The sequence below is a fragment of the Orcinus orca genome, chromosome 13, assembly GCF_937001465.1.
Source record: "Orcinus orca chromosome 13, mOrcOrc1.1, whole genome shotgun sequence".
Classification (NCBI taxonomy): Eukaryota; Metazoa; Chordata; class Mammalia; order Artiodactyla; family Delphinidae; genus Orcinus; species Orcinus orca.
The window spans coordinates 12,591,360-12,611,680 of NC_064571.1; the positions used below are offsets into that span (position 1 = coordinate 12,591,360).

The 20,321-nt window shown below is 45.6% G+C and overlaps 1 protein-coding gene across 1 annotated transcript; it reads left to right on the plus strand.

Annotated features, from left to right (window-relative positions):
• Positions 1-12,516: 12,516 nt before the first annotated feature.
• Positions 12,517-18,953, plus strand: LOC101282703 (histone-lysine N-methyltransferase SETD2-like). Its single transcript, XM_049695870.1, is given in 2 exon segments — positions 12,517-12,695; positions 12,922-18,953. Coding segments are annotated over 2 exon segments (6,174 nt in total). The 5' UTR covers positions 12,517-12,531; the 3' UTR covers positions 18,932-18,953.
• Positions 18,954-20,321: the final 1,368 nt, after the last annotated feature.

The window sequence follows — 20,321 nt, forward strand, 5'->3', positions numbered from 1 at the left end:
CTGCTCTACTATTACTCTCAATACTTAAAAAAAAAATTTTTTTTAACTTATTTTATTTATTTATTTTTGGCTACATTGGGCTTCTGTTGCTGTGCACGGGCTTTCTATAGTTGTGGCTGTAAGGCCAACTGGCCAGAGGCAGGGTAACGCAATCAGATTCACAAGTTGCATCAGACCGAAACTCTCCGGACCACCCAGTTCCGGAAACTGACCTGGAGACTTTCCAGACCACCCAGTTCCAGAAACTGACCTGGAGACTTTCCACCCGGCCCAGCCTTCCCGCCTTTCGAGGGGTGGGACTAACGGTCCCCAGGATACCGGAAGAGACCACCAAATAAGGAATACCCTGCGCCCTCCCGGATTCACCACACCCCTTTCCCTTCTTCCCCTATAAAATCTTGCCCAACCCTCGCCCGGGCGCGACTTCTCTGGCCCCTTTCTCTCGGACCAGTGAACCTCGCCCGGGAGCGCTCCCTAATAAAGCTCACTTGAAGCTTTCCTCTGTTTCGCGGTGCCGTTTAAGATCCGACCTTACATTTGGTGCCGAAACCCGGGATGGGTACCAAGCCCCGCGGGTTACCGCGCGGGCCGCTCCTCCCCTCCCCCAGGAGACAACCAGGGAACCTCTACTCATCCACCCGATCCGGCAGAAAACGGGGTAAGTCCCCCTCCCTTGTTCCCTCCGACCCCCAGAGTCCCTGCCCACCGGACTCCCTGTCCTTAATCGCGGCCGCGTAAGGGATTCCTCCGTCCTCTCTCCAGGCCTCGGGCAACTGTGGAGACGTCCCAATCGCCTGACCGCCCTCCGACCTGCCGTGAATTGGAGACTGAGACTAGGGACGCCTCTCTCCCTCTCCATTCACTCAGGGACAGACTGGGGGTCATGGGAACCTCACAATCGAAACCAGATCCTAAGACGCCCCTGGGGTGTCTCCTAGCCAATTTTACAGCCCTCGCTATTTTCCTGAAGGGACTTTCGATTTTAACATCCTCCGTGATCTAGATAATTACTGCCGCAGGACGGGCAAATGGTCTGAGGTCCCCTATGTCCAGGTTTTTTGGTATTTGCGCTCCCGCCCCTCCCTTTGCGTCAACTGTTCTACCTCTCAAATCCTCCTTGCCAAGCAAATATCTCCTCCATCCAAAACCTCAATCCCCTTGGATTTCTCCCCACTAACCAACCCTCCCGAATCTCTTACCACTCCCCCCTTCAGAACTCCTCTCCAACCTCCACCCTACCCTGAAGCGGTCCCTGCTCCTCCTGAACCCGCTCCGGCCCCTCCAACCGCTCCCCTGCCTCCCTCAACGGTTTCTCCTCCCACGCCCCTTGCTTCGCCAATTACTGCACATACACGCTCTCACGACTCCCAAGATGCAAATCTCCTCTGCCCTCTGAGGGAGGTAGCAGGAGCGGAAGGATTAGTTAGAGTTCATGTTCCCTTTTCCCTCCAAGATCTCACTCAAATAGAAAAGCGATTAGGCTCCTTTTCTGCCGACTCTTCCCGCTACATCAAAGAATTTCGCTACCTCTCTCAAGCTTACGATCTAACCTGGCACGATATCTTTGTGATCCTGTCTTCTACCCTGACCCCTGACGAGAGGGAAAGAATTCAAACTGCTGCCCGAAACCACGCAGATCAGGTTCACCTTACCGACAGCTCCATACCTGTCGGAGCGACCGCCGTACCCGGCACCGATCCAGGCTGGACTTGATCAGGATGGCCAAGATGGCTGCCGTAAACGCTACCTCATGATCCAGTGCTTCCTGGCTGGCATGCAGGCTGCCGCTCATAAGGTAGTCCATTTTGAAAAACTAAAAGAGATAACCCAAGAACCTAACGAAAATCCAGCTATCTTTCTCAATCGCCTTACAGAGGCCTTAACTCTCTACACCCGGCTGGACCCCGACACCCCGGCAGGGGCAGCGGTCCTAGCCACCCGTTTTATCACCCAATCAGCCCCGGACATCCTAAAGAAATTAAAACGGGCAGAAGACGGCCCTCAGACCCCTATTCGAGATCTGGTAAAGATGGCCTTTAAAGTCTATAACGGCCGTGAGGATTTGGCAGAATCCAGCCGACAGGCTCGGATGCACCAGAAGGTAGCCCTCCAAGCCCAAGCTCTTGTAGCCGCCCTAAGGCCGGCCATCTCCCATGGATCACAGCATCCACGGGGTCCGCAAAAGGCAACCCCGCCTGGGGCCTGCTTCAAATGCGGAAAAGAAGGCCACTGGGCTCGCCAATGTCCCAATCCCCGACCTCCGTCTAAGCCCTGTCCCAGCTGCGGGCTAACGGGCCACTGGAAGAGCGACTGCCCTACGACTGGCCCTCCCTCAGCGTCTCCACGCGGGGGGCAGGCCGACCCAACGGCATTAACACTCGAACTGCTGGGATTGGCTGACGACTGACGGCACCTGGACTCGAAGACCCCCATCACCCTCGCCGAGCCCAGGGTAACGCTAAAGGTAGCGCGGGTATCTCATTTCTGGTGGACACGGGGGCTACCTATTCGGTCCTGCCTACTTATTCCGGGCCAGTTTCTCCTTCCCAGATCTCAGTCATGGGTATTGATGGCAAACCATCCTTCCCACTCCAGACCGGTCCACTCCCATGTCATATCGAAGGACTCCCTTTTACTCATTCCTTCTTAGTCATACCATCCTGCCCAGTTCCCTTGCTAGGCCGAGATGTCCTTTTCCACTTAGGGGCCTCCCTCCAGCTGGTTAGACTTGACCCTAAGTCCCCTCCTCCCAACTCCTGCTTCCTCTTCTCAGCCTGTCTCTAGAACCCTCCCCCTCCTATCCCCCTCTTCCAATCACACCGAATCCAATCAATCCCCAAGTCTGGGATACTTCTAAGCCCACAATAGCAACACACCATTCCCCCGCCCTCATCCGCCTAAAGGACCCCTCCAAATTTCCATCAAGACCCCAATTTCCCATCTCTGAGGCTCACCTTAGGGGCCTACAACCTATTATCACCAGACTCCTAAACCAGGGACTCCTTATCCCCACTGACTCTCCCTGCAACACCCCCATCCTGCCTGTCCGCAAGGCCTCTAGGGATTATCGCCTGGTCCAGGACCTGCGACTAATCAATGAGGCCATAATTCCTCTCCACCCAGTAGTCTAGATCCCTAACTTTGCTCTCCTTGCTAAACCCTTATATCTAGCCGCTAAAGAAACCCCTCAAGGACCCCTCACCTCTCCTTTCGCCGTTCGACAGGCCTTTCTCACCCTCCGTAATGCTCTGATATCTTCTCCTCCTCTTTCTCTGCCCAACCCAAACCGACCTTTTCACCTTTTTGTGGATGAACGGGCCGGAATAGCCACTGGACTCCTTGCCCAGCCTGTAGGGCCTTCCTACCGCCCCGTGGCTTACCTCTCCAAACAGCTAGACCCAAACATTCGGGGATGGCAACCATGCCTTCGGGCCCTAGCAGCACAGCCGAATGAACTGACCAAACAAACACTCAAACTGCCTCTGGCCCACCCACTAACCGTGTTTTCCTCCCACCGGCTGGTCGACCTCCTAGGCCACAAGTCTCTCTCCCTCCTGGGCCCCTCCCGCATCCAGGAGTTCCACCTATTGTTCATTGAAAACCCTGCTATCTCCCTTAACCTCTTCCCCCCGCCCCCCCCACCTAAACCCAGCCTCCCTCTTGCCTATCTCCAATACCGGGACCTCCTCTTCCCACTTCTGCCCCCAAGTCATAGAGGCCCTCAGCCCGCCGAGAGAGGGACTCTTTGACACCCCTCTTTCAAAAGCGGACCGCACCCTCTTCGTAGCATGCTTGCTCCCTGTTTTCTTAGGTTCCTTCGCAGACCCATGGAGGAAGTCTCTCGGGTGGCCACAAACCAAATGCTCCTCGGTCCTTACACCTTGCTTCCTACAGAACCCCCCACTGGTCTCCCCTAAACCTCGGACCTCTGGTCGCCCGACTCCCCTTTAGACGCCCCCATTCAGCATGAAGTAGCCAGAGATCAGAACGCCGCCCCATAACACCAAAGAGGTCGGGATGTAAGGCCAACTGGCCCGAGGCAGGGGAACACAATCAGATTCACAGGTTGCATCAGATCGAAATTCTCCGGACCACCCAGTTCCAGAAACTGCCCTGGAGACATTCCGGACCACCCAGTTCCAGGAACTGACCTGGGGACTTTGAACCCAGCCCAGCCTTCCCGCCTTTCGAGGGGTGGGACTAACGGTCCCCCAGGATACCCGAAAAGACCACCAAATAAGGAATACCCTGCGCCCTCCCGGATTCACCACACCCCTTTCCCTTCTTCCCCTATAAAATCTTGCCCAACCCTCGCCCGGGTGCGACTTCTCTGGCCCCTTTCTCTCAGACCAGTGAACCTCGCCCGGGATGCTCCCTAATAAAGCTCACTTGAAGCTTTCCTCTGTTTCACGGTGCCGTTTGTTAAGATCCGACCTTACAATAATAAGGCTACAGACACCCCAAAACACACCACCAGAGGTGGACCTGCCCACCAGAAAGACAAGATGCAGCCTCATCCACCAGAACACAGGCGCTAGTCCCCTCCCCCAGGAAGCCCACACAACCCACTGAACCAACTTTAGCCACTGGGGACAGACACCAAAAACAATGGGAACTACAAACCGGCAGCCTGCAAAAAGGAGACCCCAAACACAGTAAGATAAGCAAAATGAGAAGACAGAAAAACATGCAGCAGATGAAGGAGCAAGATAAAAACCCACCAAACCTAACAAATGAAGAGGAAATAGTCAGTCTACTTGAAAAAGAATTCAGAATAATGATAGTAAAGATGATCCAAAATCTTGGAAATAGAATAGACAAAATGCAAGAAACATTTAACAAGTACCTAGAAGAACTAAAGAGGAAACAAGCAATGATGAACAACACAATAAATGAAATTAAAAATACTCTAGAAGGGATCAATAGCAGAATAACGGAGGCAGAAGAACGGATAAGCGACCTGGAAGGTAAAATAGTGGAAATAACTACTGCAGAGCAGAATAAAGAAAGAAGAATGAAAAGAACTGAGGACAGTCTCAGAGACCTCTGGGACAACATTAAATGCACCAACATTTGAACTATAGGGGTCCCAGAAGAAGAGAAAAAGAAAGGGACTGAGAAAATATTTGAAGAGATGATAGTTGAAAACTTCCCTAGTATCGCAAAGGAAATAGTTAATCAAGTCCACAAAGCACAGAGAGTCCCATACAGGATAAATCCAAGGAGAAACATGCCAAGACACATGTTAATCAAACTATCAAAAATTAAATACAAAGAAAACATATTAAAAGCAGCAAGGGAAAAACAACAAATAACACACAAGGGAATCCTCATAAGGTTAACAGCTGATCTCTCAGCAGAAACTCTGCAAGCCAGAAGGGATTGGCAGGACACATTTAAAGTGATGAAGGAGAAAAACCTACAACCAAGATTACTCTATTCAGCAAGGATCTCATTCAGATTATATGGAGAAATTAAAACCTTTACAGACAAGGAAAAGCTGAGAGTTCAGCACCACCAAACCAGCTTTACAACAAATGCTAAAGGAACTTCTCTAGGCAAGAAACACAAGAGAAGGAAAAGACCTACAATAACAAACCCAAAACAATTAAGAAAATGGGAATAGGAACATACATATTGATAGTTACCTTAAATGTAAATAGATTAAATGCTCTCACCAAAAGACACAGACTGGCTGAATGCATACAAAAACAAGACCCGTATATATGCTGTCTACAAGAGACCCACTTCAGACCTAGGGACGCATACAGACTGAAAGTAAGGGGATGGAAAAAGATTCCATGCAAATGGAAATCAAAAGAAAGCTGGAGTAGCAATTCTCATATCAGACAAAATAGACTTTAAAATAAAGACTATTAGGAGAGACAAAGAAGGACACTACATAAGGATCAAGGGATCGATCCAACAAGAAGATATAACAATTGTAAATATTTATGCACCCAACATAGGAGCAACTCAATACATAAGGGAAATACTAACAGCCATAAAAGGGAAAATCGACAGTAACACAGTCATACTAGGGGACTTTAACACCCCACTTTCACCAATGGACAGATCATTCAAAATGAAAATAAATAAGGAAACACAAACTTTAAATGACACATTAAACAAGATGGACTTAATTGATATTTATAGGACATTCCATCCAAAAACAACAGAATACACATTCTTCTCAAGTGCTCATGGAACATTCTCCAGGATCATATCTTGGGTCACAAATCAAGACTTGGTAAATTTAAGAAAATTGAAATCGTATCAAGTATCTTTTCCGATCACAACGCTATGAAACTAGATATCAATTACAGGAAAAGATCTGTAAAAATACAAACACATGGAGGCTAAACCATACACTACTTAATAACGCAGTGATCACTGAAAAAATCAAAGAGAGGAAATCAAAAAATACCTAGAAACAAATGCCAGTGGAGACACGACGACCCGAAACCTATGGGATGCACCAAAAGCACTTCTAAGAGGGAAGTTTATAGCAATACAATCCTACCTTAAGAAACAGGAAACATCTCGAATAAACAACCTACTCTTGCACCTAAAGCAATTAGAGAAAGAAGAACAACAAAACCCCCAAAGTTAGCAGAAGGAAAGAAATCACAAAGATCAGATCAGAAATAAATGAAAAAGAAATGAAAGAAACGATAGCAAAGATCAATAAAATTAAAGCTGGTTCTTTGAGAAGATAAAATTGAAAAACCATTAGCCAGACTCACCAAGAAATAAAGAGAGAAGACTCAAATCAATAGATTTAGAAATGAAAAAGGAGAAGTAACAACTGACACTGAAGAAATACAAAAGATCATGAGAGATTACTACAAGCAACTCTCTGCCAGCAAAATGGACAACCTGGAAGAAATGGACAAATTCTTAGAAATGCACAACCTGCCAAGACTGAATCAGGAAGAAATAGAAAATATGAACAGACCAATCACAAGAACTAAAATTGAAACTGTGATTCAAAATCTTCCAACAAACAAAAGCCCAGGACCAGATGGTTTCACAGGCAAATTCTATCAAACATTTAGAGAAGAGAGAACACCTATCCTCAGACTCTGCCAAAATATAGCAGAAGGAAGAACACTCCCAAACTCGTTCTACGAGGCCACCATCACCTTGATACCAAAAACAGACAAGGATGTCACAAAGAAAGAAAACTACAGGCCAATATCACTGATGAACATAGATGCAAAAATCCTCAACAAAATACTAGCAAACAGAATCCAACAGCACATTAAAAGGATCATACACCATGATCAAGTGGGGTTTATTCCAGGAATGCAAGGATTCTTCAGTATACGCAAATCAATCAACGTGATACACCATATTAACAAATTGAAGGAGAAAAACCATATGATCATCTCAATAGATGCAGAGAAAGCTTTTGACAAAATTCAACACCCATTTATGATAAAAACCCTGCAGAAAGTAGACATAGAGGGAACTTTCCTCAACATAATAAAGGCCATATATGACAGACCCACAGCCAACATCATCCTCAATGGTGAAAAACTGAAAGCATTTCCACTAAGATCAGGAACAAGACAAGGTTGCCCACTCTCACCACTCTTATTCAACATAGTTTTGGAAGTTTTAGCCACAGCAATCAGAGAAGAAAAGGAAATAAAAGGAGTCCAAATCGGAAAAGAAGTAGTAAAGCTGTCACTCTCTGCGGATGACATGATACTATACATAGAGAATCCTTAAAGATGCTACCATAAAACTACTAGAGCTAATCAATGAATTTGGTAAAGTAGCAGGACACAAAATTAATGCACAGAAATCTCTGGCATTCCTATACACTAATGATGAAAAATCTGGAAGTGAAATCAAGAAAGCACTCCCATTTACCATTGAAACAAAAAGAATAAAATACCTAGGGATAAACCTACCTGAGGAGACAAAATACCTGTATGCAGAAAATTATAAGACACTGATGAAAGAAATTAAAGATGATACAAATACATAGAGAGGTACACCATGTTCTTGGATTGGAAGAATCAACATTGTGAAAATGACGCTACTACCCAAAGCAATCTACAGATTCAATGTAATCCCTATCAAACTACCACTGGCGGGGCTTCCCTGGTGGCGCAGTGGTTGAGGGTCTGCCTGCAGATGCAGGGGACGCGGGTTCGTGCCCTGGTCCGGGAGGATCCCACATGCCACGGAGTGGCTGGGCCCATGAGCCATGGCCGCTGAGCCTGCGCGTCCGGAGCCTGTGCTCCGCAACGGGAGAGGCCGCAACAGTGAGAGGCCTGCGTACCACAAAAAAAAAAAAAAAAAAAACTACCACTGGCATTTTTCACAGAACTAGAACAAAAAATTTCACAATTTGTATGGAAACACAAAAGACCCCGCATAGCCAAAGCAATTTTGGGAATGAAAAACGGAGTTGGAGGAATCAGGCTCCCTGACTTCAGACTATACTATAAAGCTACAGTAATCAAGACAGTATGGTACTGGCACAAAAACAGAAAGATCAATGGAACAGGATAGAAAGCCCAGAGATAAACCCATGCACATATGGTCACCTTATCTTTTATAAAGGAGGCAGGAACGTACAGTGGAGAAAGGACAGCCTCTTCTTAGGTTCCTTCGCAGACGCATGGAGGAAGTCTCTCGGGTGGCCACAAACCAAATGCTCCTCGGTCCTTACACCTTGCTTCCTACAGAACCCCCCACTGGTCAGCCTCTTCAATAAGTGATGCTGGGAAAACTGGACAGGTACATGTAAAAGTATGAGATTAGAACACTCCTTAACACCATACACAAAAATAAGCTGAAAATGTAAAGCAACATTGTAAGGCAATTATACGCCAATAAAGATGTAAAAATTTTAAAGTGTATGTAGCTCATAGGATTAAATGGATTAATTCAAGTAAAGTTCTTAGCACAGTTCCTGGGCCAATAGACATTAGCAGGAGCCAGATCTTATAGGCCATGATGAGGGGTTCAGAGTGTATGAGAGACAGTTCTAGTGGTAGTACGGAGAAACAAGTAGAAGACAGGCAAGAAGCAGGGATACTAGCTAGAGAGCTTTCGCAAATATTCCGTCAAGAGCTGGTGATAGAGCATGGACCTGGTTAACAGAGTTGGAGGTAGTTCAAGCTTGGAGGAAAATAGAGCAGGGTTCATGGAGGGAAATTATTTAAGCTTAGCCTTGAAGGAAGATATTTCCAAGGGAACCTTGGAAAAAAGCACAGATGACATGCCTTGAGCAGTGAATAGTCAATGTGGTAATGGAACAAGAAATGGAAGAGGAAGTTGAAAGATTGAGACCAGAAAAGTGAGTACTTTCAGAGCCTTACTTCACCTGTCTATTTGATGCATAAAAGAGCAGTGAGAGAAATTAATAGAACAGAAAGACATGGCTATGTCTTAGGAGTGACAGAGGAAGACCAATCAGATAAGAGGATCAAAGAAAAAGGGGTTATCAACCATGTAAATATTCTGGTAGGATGAAGATTAATGCCACTGATAACTTGAGGCAGATTCAAATTGTAGCGGCTGAAGACAGATTGCAAGCAACTAAGCAGGTGGGGAAAACTGCAAGTCTTCATTTCACTACAGGCTCTTTCTTGGATTTCAGCAGATAAAGGTAAAGAACTTTAGCTTGAAAAAAGTACTAGGAGTCTAGGAGGGAGTGGAAGTGGCGGAGGCTGACAAAGGGAAAACCAGAACAGGACTGTAGGAGAATGCTTGAAGATTAAGATGCAGGGCAAGAGAAAAAGAAAAAAAAAAAAAGAAAAGCTGCTGGAGCTCTGTACCAGAGAATGAACATAAGGTACAGTGTGATCCAAGACAATGATGGAAACCATGCTTTGTGAAAAGAAGGCTATCGAGCTTCAATATGTGTTTTTGCCATGGCAATTTTAGAGACTCATGTTTTTATATAAACACCACACTAAAGAAGGAATATCACAAGTGACTTCATGAATCATCAGAATGAGAATTTGCTCTTGAATGTGAACACTTTACTGAATATAAAATCCTCTAGATAAAGTTTCACTTTTGTAGCAAAGTCTCTTTGATTATAAGATCACTTATAGAAATTAAATCATTTCACATTATTTTACCTTTTTATTTTCTAAAAATGTGTTAGGTGACATGCAGAAAATATGTGAATTTCGGGGTTACCTAGAGTCTTAAATTTCTTTGAGTAAATAGGAAATAGACTCTGGAAGTAGCTATAATGAATACCTGTTATATGGCTGCCCAGTATCTATTTTTCTTCCTTCTTGGAGTAATAGCCTGAACTTCTTTTCAGCACCTACCCCGTCCCTCCATTCTCACCGTTGTGATTTAGATAGAAAATGGGCCTCACCTGCCCCAGAGAAAGGCCCTGACTCATAGAGCCAATCTGAACGTGCCATCTCTGAATGTTTTGGAATTGGCACGATTACCTAAGTTGGACCAATCAGTGACTCTAAGACACTTTCGCTGAATATATGATATAGATTCTCCTTGTTTCACAAAAAGGATTCATGTAATTCTTAGAGTTCCTCAAAGTCAGTTTAGGATTATGAACTGGGGGGTGGAGGGGAGGGAGTGAGTTTGTCCAAAAACAGTCAACACCAGGGAAGTGACAGTTAAAAACTGAAAGAAACTAGGTTCTAAGTCACATTATGTGAGCTTCTAGTCTCACTCCTAGCGACATGTATCTCTGTAGTTTCAAAGGAAGTTAATTGGTTCACTCTATGTAAGCCATTCTCAGTTGGGTTTTTCTATTACTTGCTGTACTTGAAAGCTTCCTAGGTGACAGAATCTGTGATCTAGACCCTAAAGCCTATGTGTCACTTTTCCATCAGCTGTCAGGATGTTGGTGAACTCGTCTATGGAAATAGATGTCATTTTTATGAAAAGTGAGCATTTTGGGACCCTTATATATGGTGTATAGGTTCTTTAAAACGTTTAGTTTTACAGAGAAACTTTTTTTTTATAATAAAGATATTCAACTCACCATGAAAAGCATAAGAGACTTAGAAAAATAACTAAGACCTGCTTATAGTTGAAGGCCCAACTACACAAAAGTTGGATTTGAAGGTTGTCCCTTATCTATTTTCTGATAGCAAATGTTGCAGGATTGTTTGTTTATATTAATGTGTTTCAATATATGTTAATTATGAATAGAACAAGCCTAGAAAGTGATAAAACCAATTCACATTCAACTTGTCAAAAGAAATAGTAATAAGCTTCTTCCCTTAAGTGAAGCATGTTAACCTCTTCCCCACCCAGGTTCTAAAGTAATTCATAAGTAGACAAGAGGTATGTGGAACATGATGTATTATCTTTATTACTAATAACTCTCATTCTCTAATTTCAGCCTTATATCTGTGTAAAAGAGGGCTTCCTTACACTGAGCCCCATAATGATACAGACATACGCATCCAGCTGCAGACAGCACTGGACCCAGACTGTTCTGCCACCTGCCCTTGTAAGACTTATGGAGAAATGGGGCCCAATGCATGCTTTCTGTGAGCAGCTTATTCCCAAAGAGAGGGGAGAAAGTGCTACTCATGCTCACTTCTTTGTCCCAAACTCAAGCAAGTCATCACACCTCTACCAATCTAGGTCCAACCAGGAGACGGAACACGGTAAATTTAACCAGAATTGTTAAGCTATAATAGAGTGAAATACAATTACCCCTCTGTATCCACGGGTTCTGCACCCCGGATTCAACCAACCATAAATTGAATTGCAGTAGATTGAATCCTTGGATGCAGAATCCTCCAATGTGGAGCCCCGGGGTACTGAGGGCAGACTGTACTACTCCATTTTATATAAGAGACTTCAGCAATCGCAGGGGACTGGGGGGGCAGGGGGAGCCTTAGAACCAATTCCTTGCTCATGCTGAGGGATGACTGCGTGTTGAGAACTCTTAACAGTACCCTAGGGCAGAGGGACAGTACCCAAGAAAAGGCAAGCTTGGAAGAGGATCCCCCTCTGGCATTCATACCTCTGATGGAATAAAATGTAAAGGCAGGACAAAAAAAATTAAACACAGAATTCTGTTCGGGCCTTCTCTCTCCCTAATGCCCAGTGTGCATCTGCATTACACATTAAGCAGACCTCCTCAAATCTTCACGATCTAAAACAGAGAGAGATGATAAGTATTTTAGCTACTCAAAACTTGAAAGAGATACTTGTTATATATCTTCTCGCCGTAGATCAGAGAGAGAGCGAAGGCGGAGCAGGTCTCGTTTAAATCTGACAGAGGTTCTAGAACTATTTCATCCTATTCTCGGTCAGAACGATCCCATTATGACGACTCTCATTATGATAGTCGTTACCATAGGAGTTCCCCTTATCGAGAGGGCACGCTAGTCTCGGCCATACACAGATAACAGGTCAAGACAAAGTTCTGACTTGGATGGTTAGTACAAGAAGACATACTCAAGGCGCACCTCGTCTCCTCCTTGCTCTTACAGGGACCTAAGGACGCCATCCTCCTATTCTAAATCTGATGGAGACTGTAAAACTGAGTCCTCTTACTTAGAGATGGAAGAAAGAGGAAAGGATTCTTCAAAATTAGAAGGAGAATCCAAAAGGACTTCGGAAAATGAAGCAACGAAAAGATGTTATTCTCCCACTAATGAACAGGGATTCCGACGCGGGTCATCATATTCCAAGCACGGTAAGAGTGCTTCCCGTTATAAATCTGCCCCCTTCAAAACCTGCACCCGGGCTTCCCTGGTGGCGCAGTGGTTGAGAGTCCGCCTGCCGATGCAGGGGACACGGGTTCGTGCCCCGGTCTGGGAAGATCCCACATGCCGCGGAGCGGCTGGGCCCGTGAGCCATGGCCGCTGAGCCTGCGCGTCCAGAGCCTGTGCTTCGCAACGGGAGAGGCCACAACAGTGAGAGGCCCGCGTAATGCAAAAAAAAAAAAAAAAAAAAAAAACCTGCACCCAAGTCTGATAAATTTTAAAATTCTTTCTGTTGTACAGAATTGAATGAGGAAATCAAACAGTCTCATTCTTTTAGTTTACAGACTCCTCGTTCAAAAGGTAGTGAATTAAGAGTGATTAGTAAAGTTCCTGAAAGAGAGAAGATTGGGTCTCCTTCTCCATCAAATCGATTAAATGATTCACCTACTTTTAAAAAGCTAGATGAATCACCTGTTTCTAAGTCTGAATTTATAGGACATGATAGCCATGATAGTATTAAGGAATTAGACTCTTTATGTAAAGTGAAGAATGATCAATTAAGAAGTTATTGTTCCACCGAATTTAATATAAACGGATCTCCTGGGGCAGAATCTGATTTGGCAACATTTTGCACTTCTAAACGTGACACTGTTTTGATGTCTTCTGATGATAGTGTGACTGGATCAGAGGTATCCCCTTTGGTCAAAACGTGCATGCTTTCATCAAATGGATTTCAAAACATTAATAGATGTAAAGAAAAAGACTTGGATGATACTCGCATGCAGCACAGCAAGTCAGAAAGCCCATTTAGAGAAACAGAACCTCCAGTGTCGCCACACCAGGATCAACTCATATCTTTGCCAGTTATGACTATAGATTATTCCAAAACAATAGTTAAAGAACCAGTTGATGTGAGAGTTTCTTGCTGTAAAACCAAAGATTCAGATATATACTGTACTTCAAACGACAACCCCCCTTCTTTGTGTCATTCCGGAGCTGAAAATACTGAGCCTTTAGTAACGGATATTTCTTCAAATAGCTTCATGGACGTGCATTTGAAATCAAAAACAGTTATATGTGATAATGGAAGTCTGACAGATCAGCACTCAGAATTTGCATGTGGAGAATATAAGCAGAGTGTTGGTAGTACTAGTTCAGCTTCTATTAATCATTTTGATGATTTATATCCACCTACAGGGAGCTCATGTATTGCTTCATCTCTTCAGAGTCTTCCACCAGGGACAAACGTAGACGGTTTAACTCTCTTGCAATGTGGAGAGAATACATCTCCAGTTTTGGATGCTGTGCTGAAGAGTAAAAGCTCAGAGTTTTTAAAGCATGCAGAGAAAGAAATAATAGAAGTAGCTAGTGACCTTCCTGATTCAGGAAGAGGATTTGCTTCCTGGGAAAACAGGCATAATAATGGACTATCTGGGAAATGTGTGCAAAAGGCTCAAGAAGAAGGGAACTCCATACTGCCTGATAGAAGAGGAAGACCAGAAATCTCTTTAGATGAAGACGGTGGAAGAGGACAGGCACATACTTCTGATGACTCAGAAGTTGTATTTTCTTCTTGTGCTTTGAATTTAATCATGGAGGACAGTGATGGTGTAACAAATACCTTAAAATGTGACAGTAGTGGTCATGCCTCAGAGATTGTATCCACTGTCCATGAAGATTATTCTGGTTCTTCCGAAAGTTCAAGTGATTCGGAAGATACAGATTCTGATGATAGCAGTATTCCAAGAAACCATCTTCAGTCTATGGTGGTTGTGCCAAAGAATTCTACTTTGCCCATGGAAGAAACAAGTCCTTGTTCTTCTCAGAGCAGTCAAAGTTACAGACACTATTCTGACCACTGGGAAGATGAGCGATTGGAGCCAAGGAGGCATTCATATGAGGAAAAATTTGAGAGCATAGCAAGTAAAGCCTGTCCTCAAACTGAGAAGTTCTTCTTTCACAAAGCAACAGAGAAGAATTCAGAAATCTCTTTTACACAGCCCAGCCGAAAACAGATAGATAAAAACCTGTCTGAAATTGCTCATCCTCAGAGGGATGGGGTTGATAGTACAAGTCATACAGACATAAAATCTGACCCTCTAGGTCATCCAAATTCTGAGGAAGCAGTGAAAGTCAAAATAACTTCTAGGCAGCAAGAAGAGCTGCCAGTTTATTCTCCTGATGATTCTGAAGGTGTCTCAAGTAAGTCTCGGCAACAGACCACTTTCCCTAACAGGCCAGATAGTAGACTGGGAAAAACACAGTCAAATTTTTCTTCTTGTGAGATCTCCCGAGTGGATGGTTTCCGTTCATCATCAGAAGAGCTCAAAAACCTAGGGTGGGACTTCTCTCAACAAGAAAAGCCTACTACCACATATCAGCAACCTGACAGCAGCTATGGAGCCTGTGGTGGACTTAAGTATCAGCAAAGTGCAGAACAGTATAGTGGGACACGTAATTACTGGCAAGCCAATGGCTACTGGGATCCAAGATCAGCAGGTAGACCGCCTGGAACTGGGGTTGTGTATGATCGAATTCAAGGGCAGGTACCAGATTCCTTAACAGATGACCGTGAAGAGGAGGAGAATTGGGATCAACGTGGAGGATCTCGCTTTTCAGGCCAGTCCAATAAATTTTTTCTGTCCCTTCAGAAGGACAAGGGGTCCGTGCAAGCACCTGAAATAAGCAGCAATTCCATTAAGGACTCTTTAGCTGTGAGTGAGGAGAAAGATCTTTCAAAAAACTTAGAACAAAATGATAGGAAAGATAGATGGCCTCTTAAAAAAAGGAGACAGGAATTGGAGAGTGATTTTGAGAGTGATGGTGAGCTTCAGGACAGAAAGAAAGTTAGAGTGGAGGTAGAGCAGGGAGAGACAGCAGCGCCTCTAGGCTCAGCATCGGTTGGGCCTTCGTGTGTCATGGAGGACTTCAGGGACCCGGAGCGGTGGAAGGAATGTGCCAAACAAGGGAAGATGCCTTCTTACTTTGATCTGATTGAAGAAAATGTTTATTTAACAGAAAGAAAGAAGAATAAATCCCATCGGGATTTTAAGCGAATGCAGTGTGAGTGTACACCTCTTTCTAAAGATGAAAGAGCTCAAGGTGAAATAGCATGTGGGGAAGATTGTCTTAATCGTCTCCTCATGATTGAATGTTCGTCTCGTTGTCCAAATGGGGATTATTGTTCCAATAGACGGTTTCAAAGAAAACAGCATGCAGATGTGGAAGTCATACTCACAGAAAAGAAAGGCTGGGGCTTGAGAGCTGTTAAAGACCTTCCTTCAAACACCTTCGTCCTGGAATATTGTGGAGAGGTACTTGATCATAAAGAGTTTAAGGCCCGGGTAAAGGAGTATGCACAAAACAGAAACATCCACTACTATTTCATGGCCCTGAAGAATGATGAGATAATAGATGCCACTCAGAAAGGAAATTGCTCCCGGTTCATGAATCACAGCTGTGAACCAAACTGTGAGACTCAAAAATGGACTGTGAACGGACAACTGAGAGTTGGGATTTTTACCACCAAACTGGTTCCTTCAGGCTCAGAGTTAACATTTGACTATCGGTTCCAGAGATATGGCAAGGAAGCACAGAGATGTTTCTGTGGGTCGGCTAATTGCCGGGGTTACCTGGGAGGAGAGAACAGAGTCAGCCTCAGAGCAGCAGGAGGGAAAATGAAGAAAGAACGATCTTGGAAGAAGGATTCGGTGGATGGAGAGCTAGAAGCTCTGATGGAGAATGGTGAGGGTCTCTCTGATAAAAACCAGGTGCTCAGCTTATCCTGGCTAATGGTTAGAATTGAGACTTTGGAACAGAAACTTACCTGTCTCAAGCTCATACAGAACACACATTCACAGTCTTGCCTGAAGTCCTTTCTGGAACATCATGGGCTGCCTTTGTTGTGGACCTGGATGGCAGAGCTACGTGATGGCCGGGAAAGTAACCAGAAGCTTCAGGAAGAGATTATAAAGACTTTGGAACATTTACCCATTCCTGCTAAAAGTGTGTTGGAGGAAAGCAAAGTGCTTCCTATTATTCAACGTTGGTCTCAAACCAAGACTGCTGTCCCTCAGCTGAGTGAAGGAGATGGGTATTCTAGCGAGAATACATCACGTGCTCACACACCGCTCAACACACCTGATCCTTCCACCAAGCTGAGCATAGAAGCTGACACAGACACCCCCAAGAAGCTAATTTTTCGCAGACTTAAAATTACAAGTGAAAATGGCATGGACAGTGCGATCTCTGATGCTACCAGCGAGCTAGAAGGCAAGGATGGCACAGAGGACCTTGACCAGTTAGAAAACGTCCCTATAGAAGAAAAGGAACAACAGCTACTCACACAACAGCTGCCTGAATCTAAAGTTGATAGTGACATTGCTGTGGAGGCCATTAAGCTACCCACATCTGACCCAGAGGCTGACACTGAAATAGAGCCTAAAGAGACCAATGGCACAAAACTAGACGAACCTATTGCTGAGGAAACACCATCCCAAGATGAAGAGGAGGGTGTATCTGATGTGGAGAGTGAGAGGAGCCAGGAACAGCCACATAAAACAGTAGATATAAGTGATTTGGCCACCAAGCTCCTGGACAGTTGGAAAGACCTAAAGGAGGTATATCAAATTCCAAAGAAAAGGCGAACTGAAAAGGAGAGCACAATAACCAAACGAGGAAGGGATGCTATTGGCTTCAGAGATCAAACAGTTGCCCCAAAGACTCCTAACAGGTCAAGAGAGAGAGACCCAGACAAACACACTCAAAATAAAGAGAAAAGGAAACGAAGGGGCTCCCTCTCCCCACCACCTTCTGCCTACGAGCGGGGAACAAAAAGGCCAGGTGGCAGATATGATACACCAACTTCTAAAAAGAAAGTACGAATTCAAGATCACAATCAACTTTCTACAGAGGAGCATCGAAAGTTGTTTGAGCAGGAGGTAGCTCAGCAGGAGGTTCAAAAAAAACAGCAGCAGATGCAGAACCTGGGAGTGACGTCTCCACTGCCCTGTGACTTTCTTGGCTACCATGCCCCTCATCACCCCTTTGCTGGCTACCCACCAGGTTACCCCATGCAGGCCTATGTGGATCCCAGCAATCTTAATGCTGGAAAGGTGCTCCTCCCCACACCCAGCATGGATCCTGTGTGTTCTCCTGCTCCTTATGATCATTCTCAGCCCTTGGTGGGACATTCTACAGAACCCCTTGCTGCCCCTCCACCTGTGCCAGTGGTGCCACATGTGGCAGCCCCTGTGGAAGTTTCCAGTTCACAGTATGTGGCCCAAAGTGATGGTGTGGTACACCAAGACTCCAGGGTCACCACCGTCCTGCCAGTGCCAGCCCCAGGCCCAGTCCAGGGACAGAAGTATGGTGTTTGGGATTCAAACCAACAGTCCGTGAGTGTACAGCAACAGTACTCTCCTGCACAGTCTCAAGCAACCTTATATCATCAAGGACAGGCTGCTCCAACTGTCTATGGTGTGACGTCACCCTATTCACCGACAACTCCACCAGGTGTACAGAGTTATGCCCAGCCAAGTCCTCAGTACATCCAGGGACAACAGATTCTCACAGCTCACCCACAAGGAGTAGTGGTACAGCCAGCCACAGCCGTGACTACAATAGTTGCACCAGGGCAGCCTCAGCCCTTACAGCCACCTGAAAAGGTTGTGACAGATAACCTCTTGGATTTACCACCCCCATCTCCTCCCAAACCAAAAACCATTGTCTTACCTCCCAACTGGAAGACAGCCCGAGACCCAGAAGGGAAGATTTACTACTCCCATGTGATCACAAGGCAGATTCAGTGGGATCCTCCTACTTGGGAAAGCCCAGGAGAGGATGCCAGCCTTGAGCATGAAGCTGAGATGGACCTGGGAACCCCAACATATGATGAAAATCCCATGAAGACCTCAAAAAAGCCTAAGACAGCAGAAGCAGACGCCTCCAGTGAGCTGGCTGAGAAAAGCAAACAAGTATTCAGAAAAGAGATGTCCCAGTTCATCGTCCAGTGCCTGAACCCTTACTGGAAACCTGACTGCAAAGTGGGAAGAATTACCACAACTGAAGATTTCAAACACCTAGCTCGCAAGCTGACTCACGGCGTTATGAATAAGGAGCTGAAGTACTGTAAGAACCCCAAGGACCTGGAGTGCAATGAGGATGTGAGACACAAAGCCAAGGAGTACATTAAGAAGTACATGCAGAGGTTTGGGGCCGTTTACAAACCCAAACGGGACACTGAATTAGAGTGACCTTCAGGGCCAGGGTGGGAGGACGGGCAAGCTGGTAGGAGAGACTCTGGGGAGAAGAAGTCCCGTGGGCCCTCTCTCCCCACCCCACTGTCAGGGCTGTGCTACTGATGACACATCACACTGAGGAATTCAAACCTGCAGAATGAGCTCACAAAAATGAGGTCCATCTACAACAAGTGGTCCCTGGTTGTGAGCTGTTGGTAGAGGCCATCTGAGGCAAGGGTTTAGGCCCTTGAGACCTTCCCTTCCGAGACCCCGGCCAGGCCTGACCCCACTCTCAAGGCTGGGTCTCCTCCTTGGCCGTGCTGTCAGCGCACAGACTCATGCGCATCCCCACCCATGACTCCTTACCCTGACGATCTGTATTATATTTTAATGTATATGTGAATATATTGAAAATAATTTGTCTTTCCTGGTTTTTGGCTTTTGTTTTGCTTTTAAGCCTCTGCGTGCTAGGATCACAGAAGACTTTGTAAGGATGGTTTAAGTTCTCCTGCAAGGTTTAATATGTTATCATGTAAATATTCCAGAGCAGGCTGCCTTGTGGTTCCGGCCAGCCTTGTGCTATGTTGATAAGATTGATTTACTGCTTAAAATCACTTTACTTGGGCTTCCCTGGTGGCACAGTGGTTGAGAGTCAGCCTGCCGATGCAGGGGACGTGGGTTCGTGCCCTGGTCTGGGAAGATCCCACATGCCGCGGAGCGGCTGGGCCCGTGAGCCATGGCCGCTGAGCCTACGCGTCCGGAGCCTGTGCTCCGCAGCGGGAGAGGCCACAGCAGTGAGAGGGTCGCGTACCGCAAAAAAAAAAAAAATCACTTTACTTTGTCCAATTTTTACTGAACTTTTTATGTAAAAAATAGAATCAATTAAAGAAAAAAAAAGCATAAGTCTATGCCGTCAACTTCTAACAGGTGGAAGAGTTCTCAGTGCTCTCTGAGAATCTGCTTCCCAGGTTATAATACTCAGTTTGGCTCCAATGGAATTCTCTTTTTCTTAACTTGATAGTTAATTGAATTTTGGAGAAGGTGCGGTTGCAGACAACCACTGGCTGGTGAGAACGTTCGCTGGGTTGCCTGTGCCAGAACTGGTTTAGGGTCATCTGATAAACAGGAAACAATCACCTAGGACACAGGCAAGCCAAGGCATGTAAGCAGGTTGCTGAGGAAGCTGGGATGTTTCTGCGGGTGCCAAGCCAGAGCGGACATTGCCCACCTTGCAAAGGTCTCAGGAACAGCCCTGCAGGGGGCAGCAAAGTCAGGCCTGGTCATGCCTGGGAGTGTGCGTGGTGAGGGCTGTGGGCTGCTACAGCATGAAGCCAGAAGCACGCGGTGTGCCTCTTAAGACCGCAGCAAGGTGATCACCAAGGTTCCTGGGCTGGGGCTACAAGGT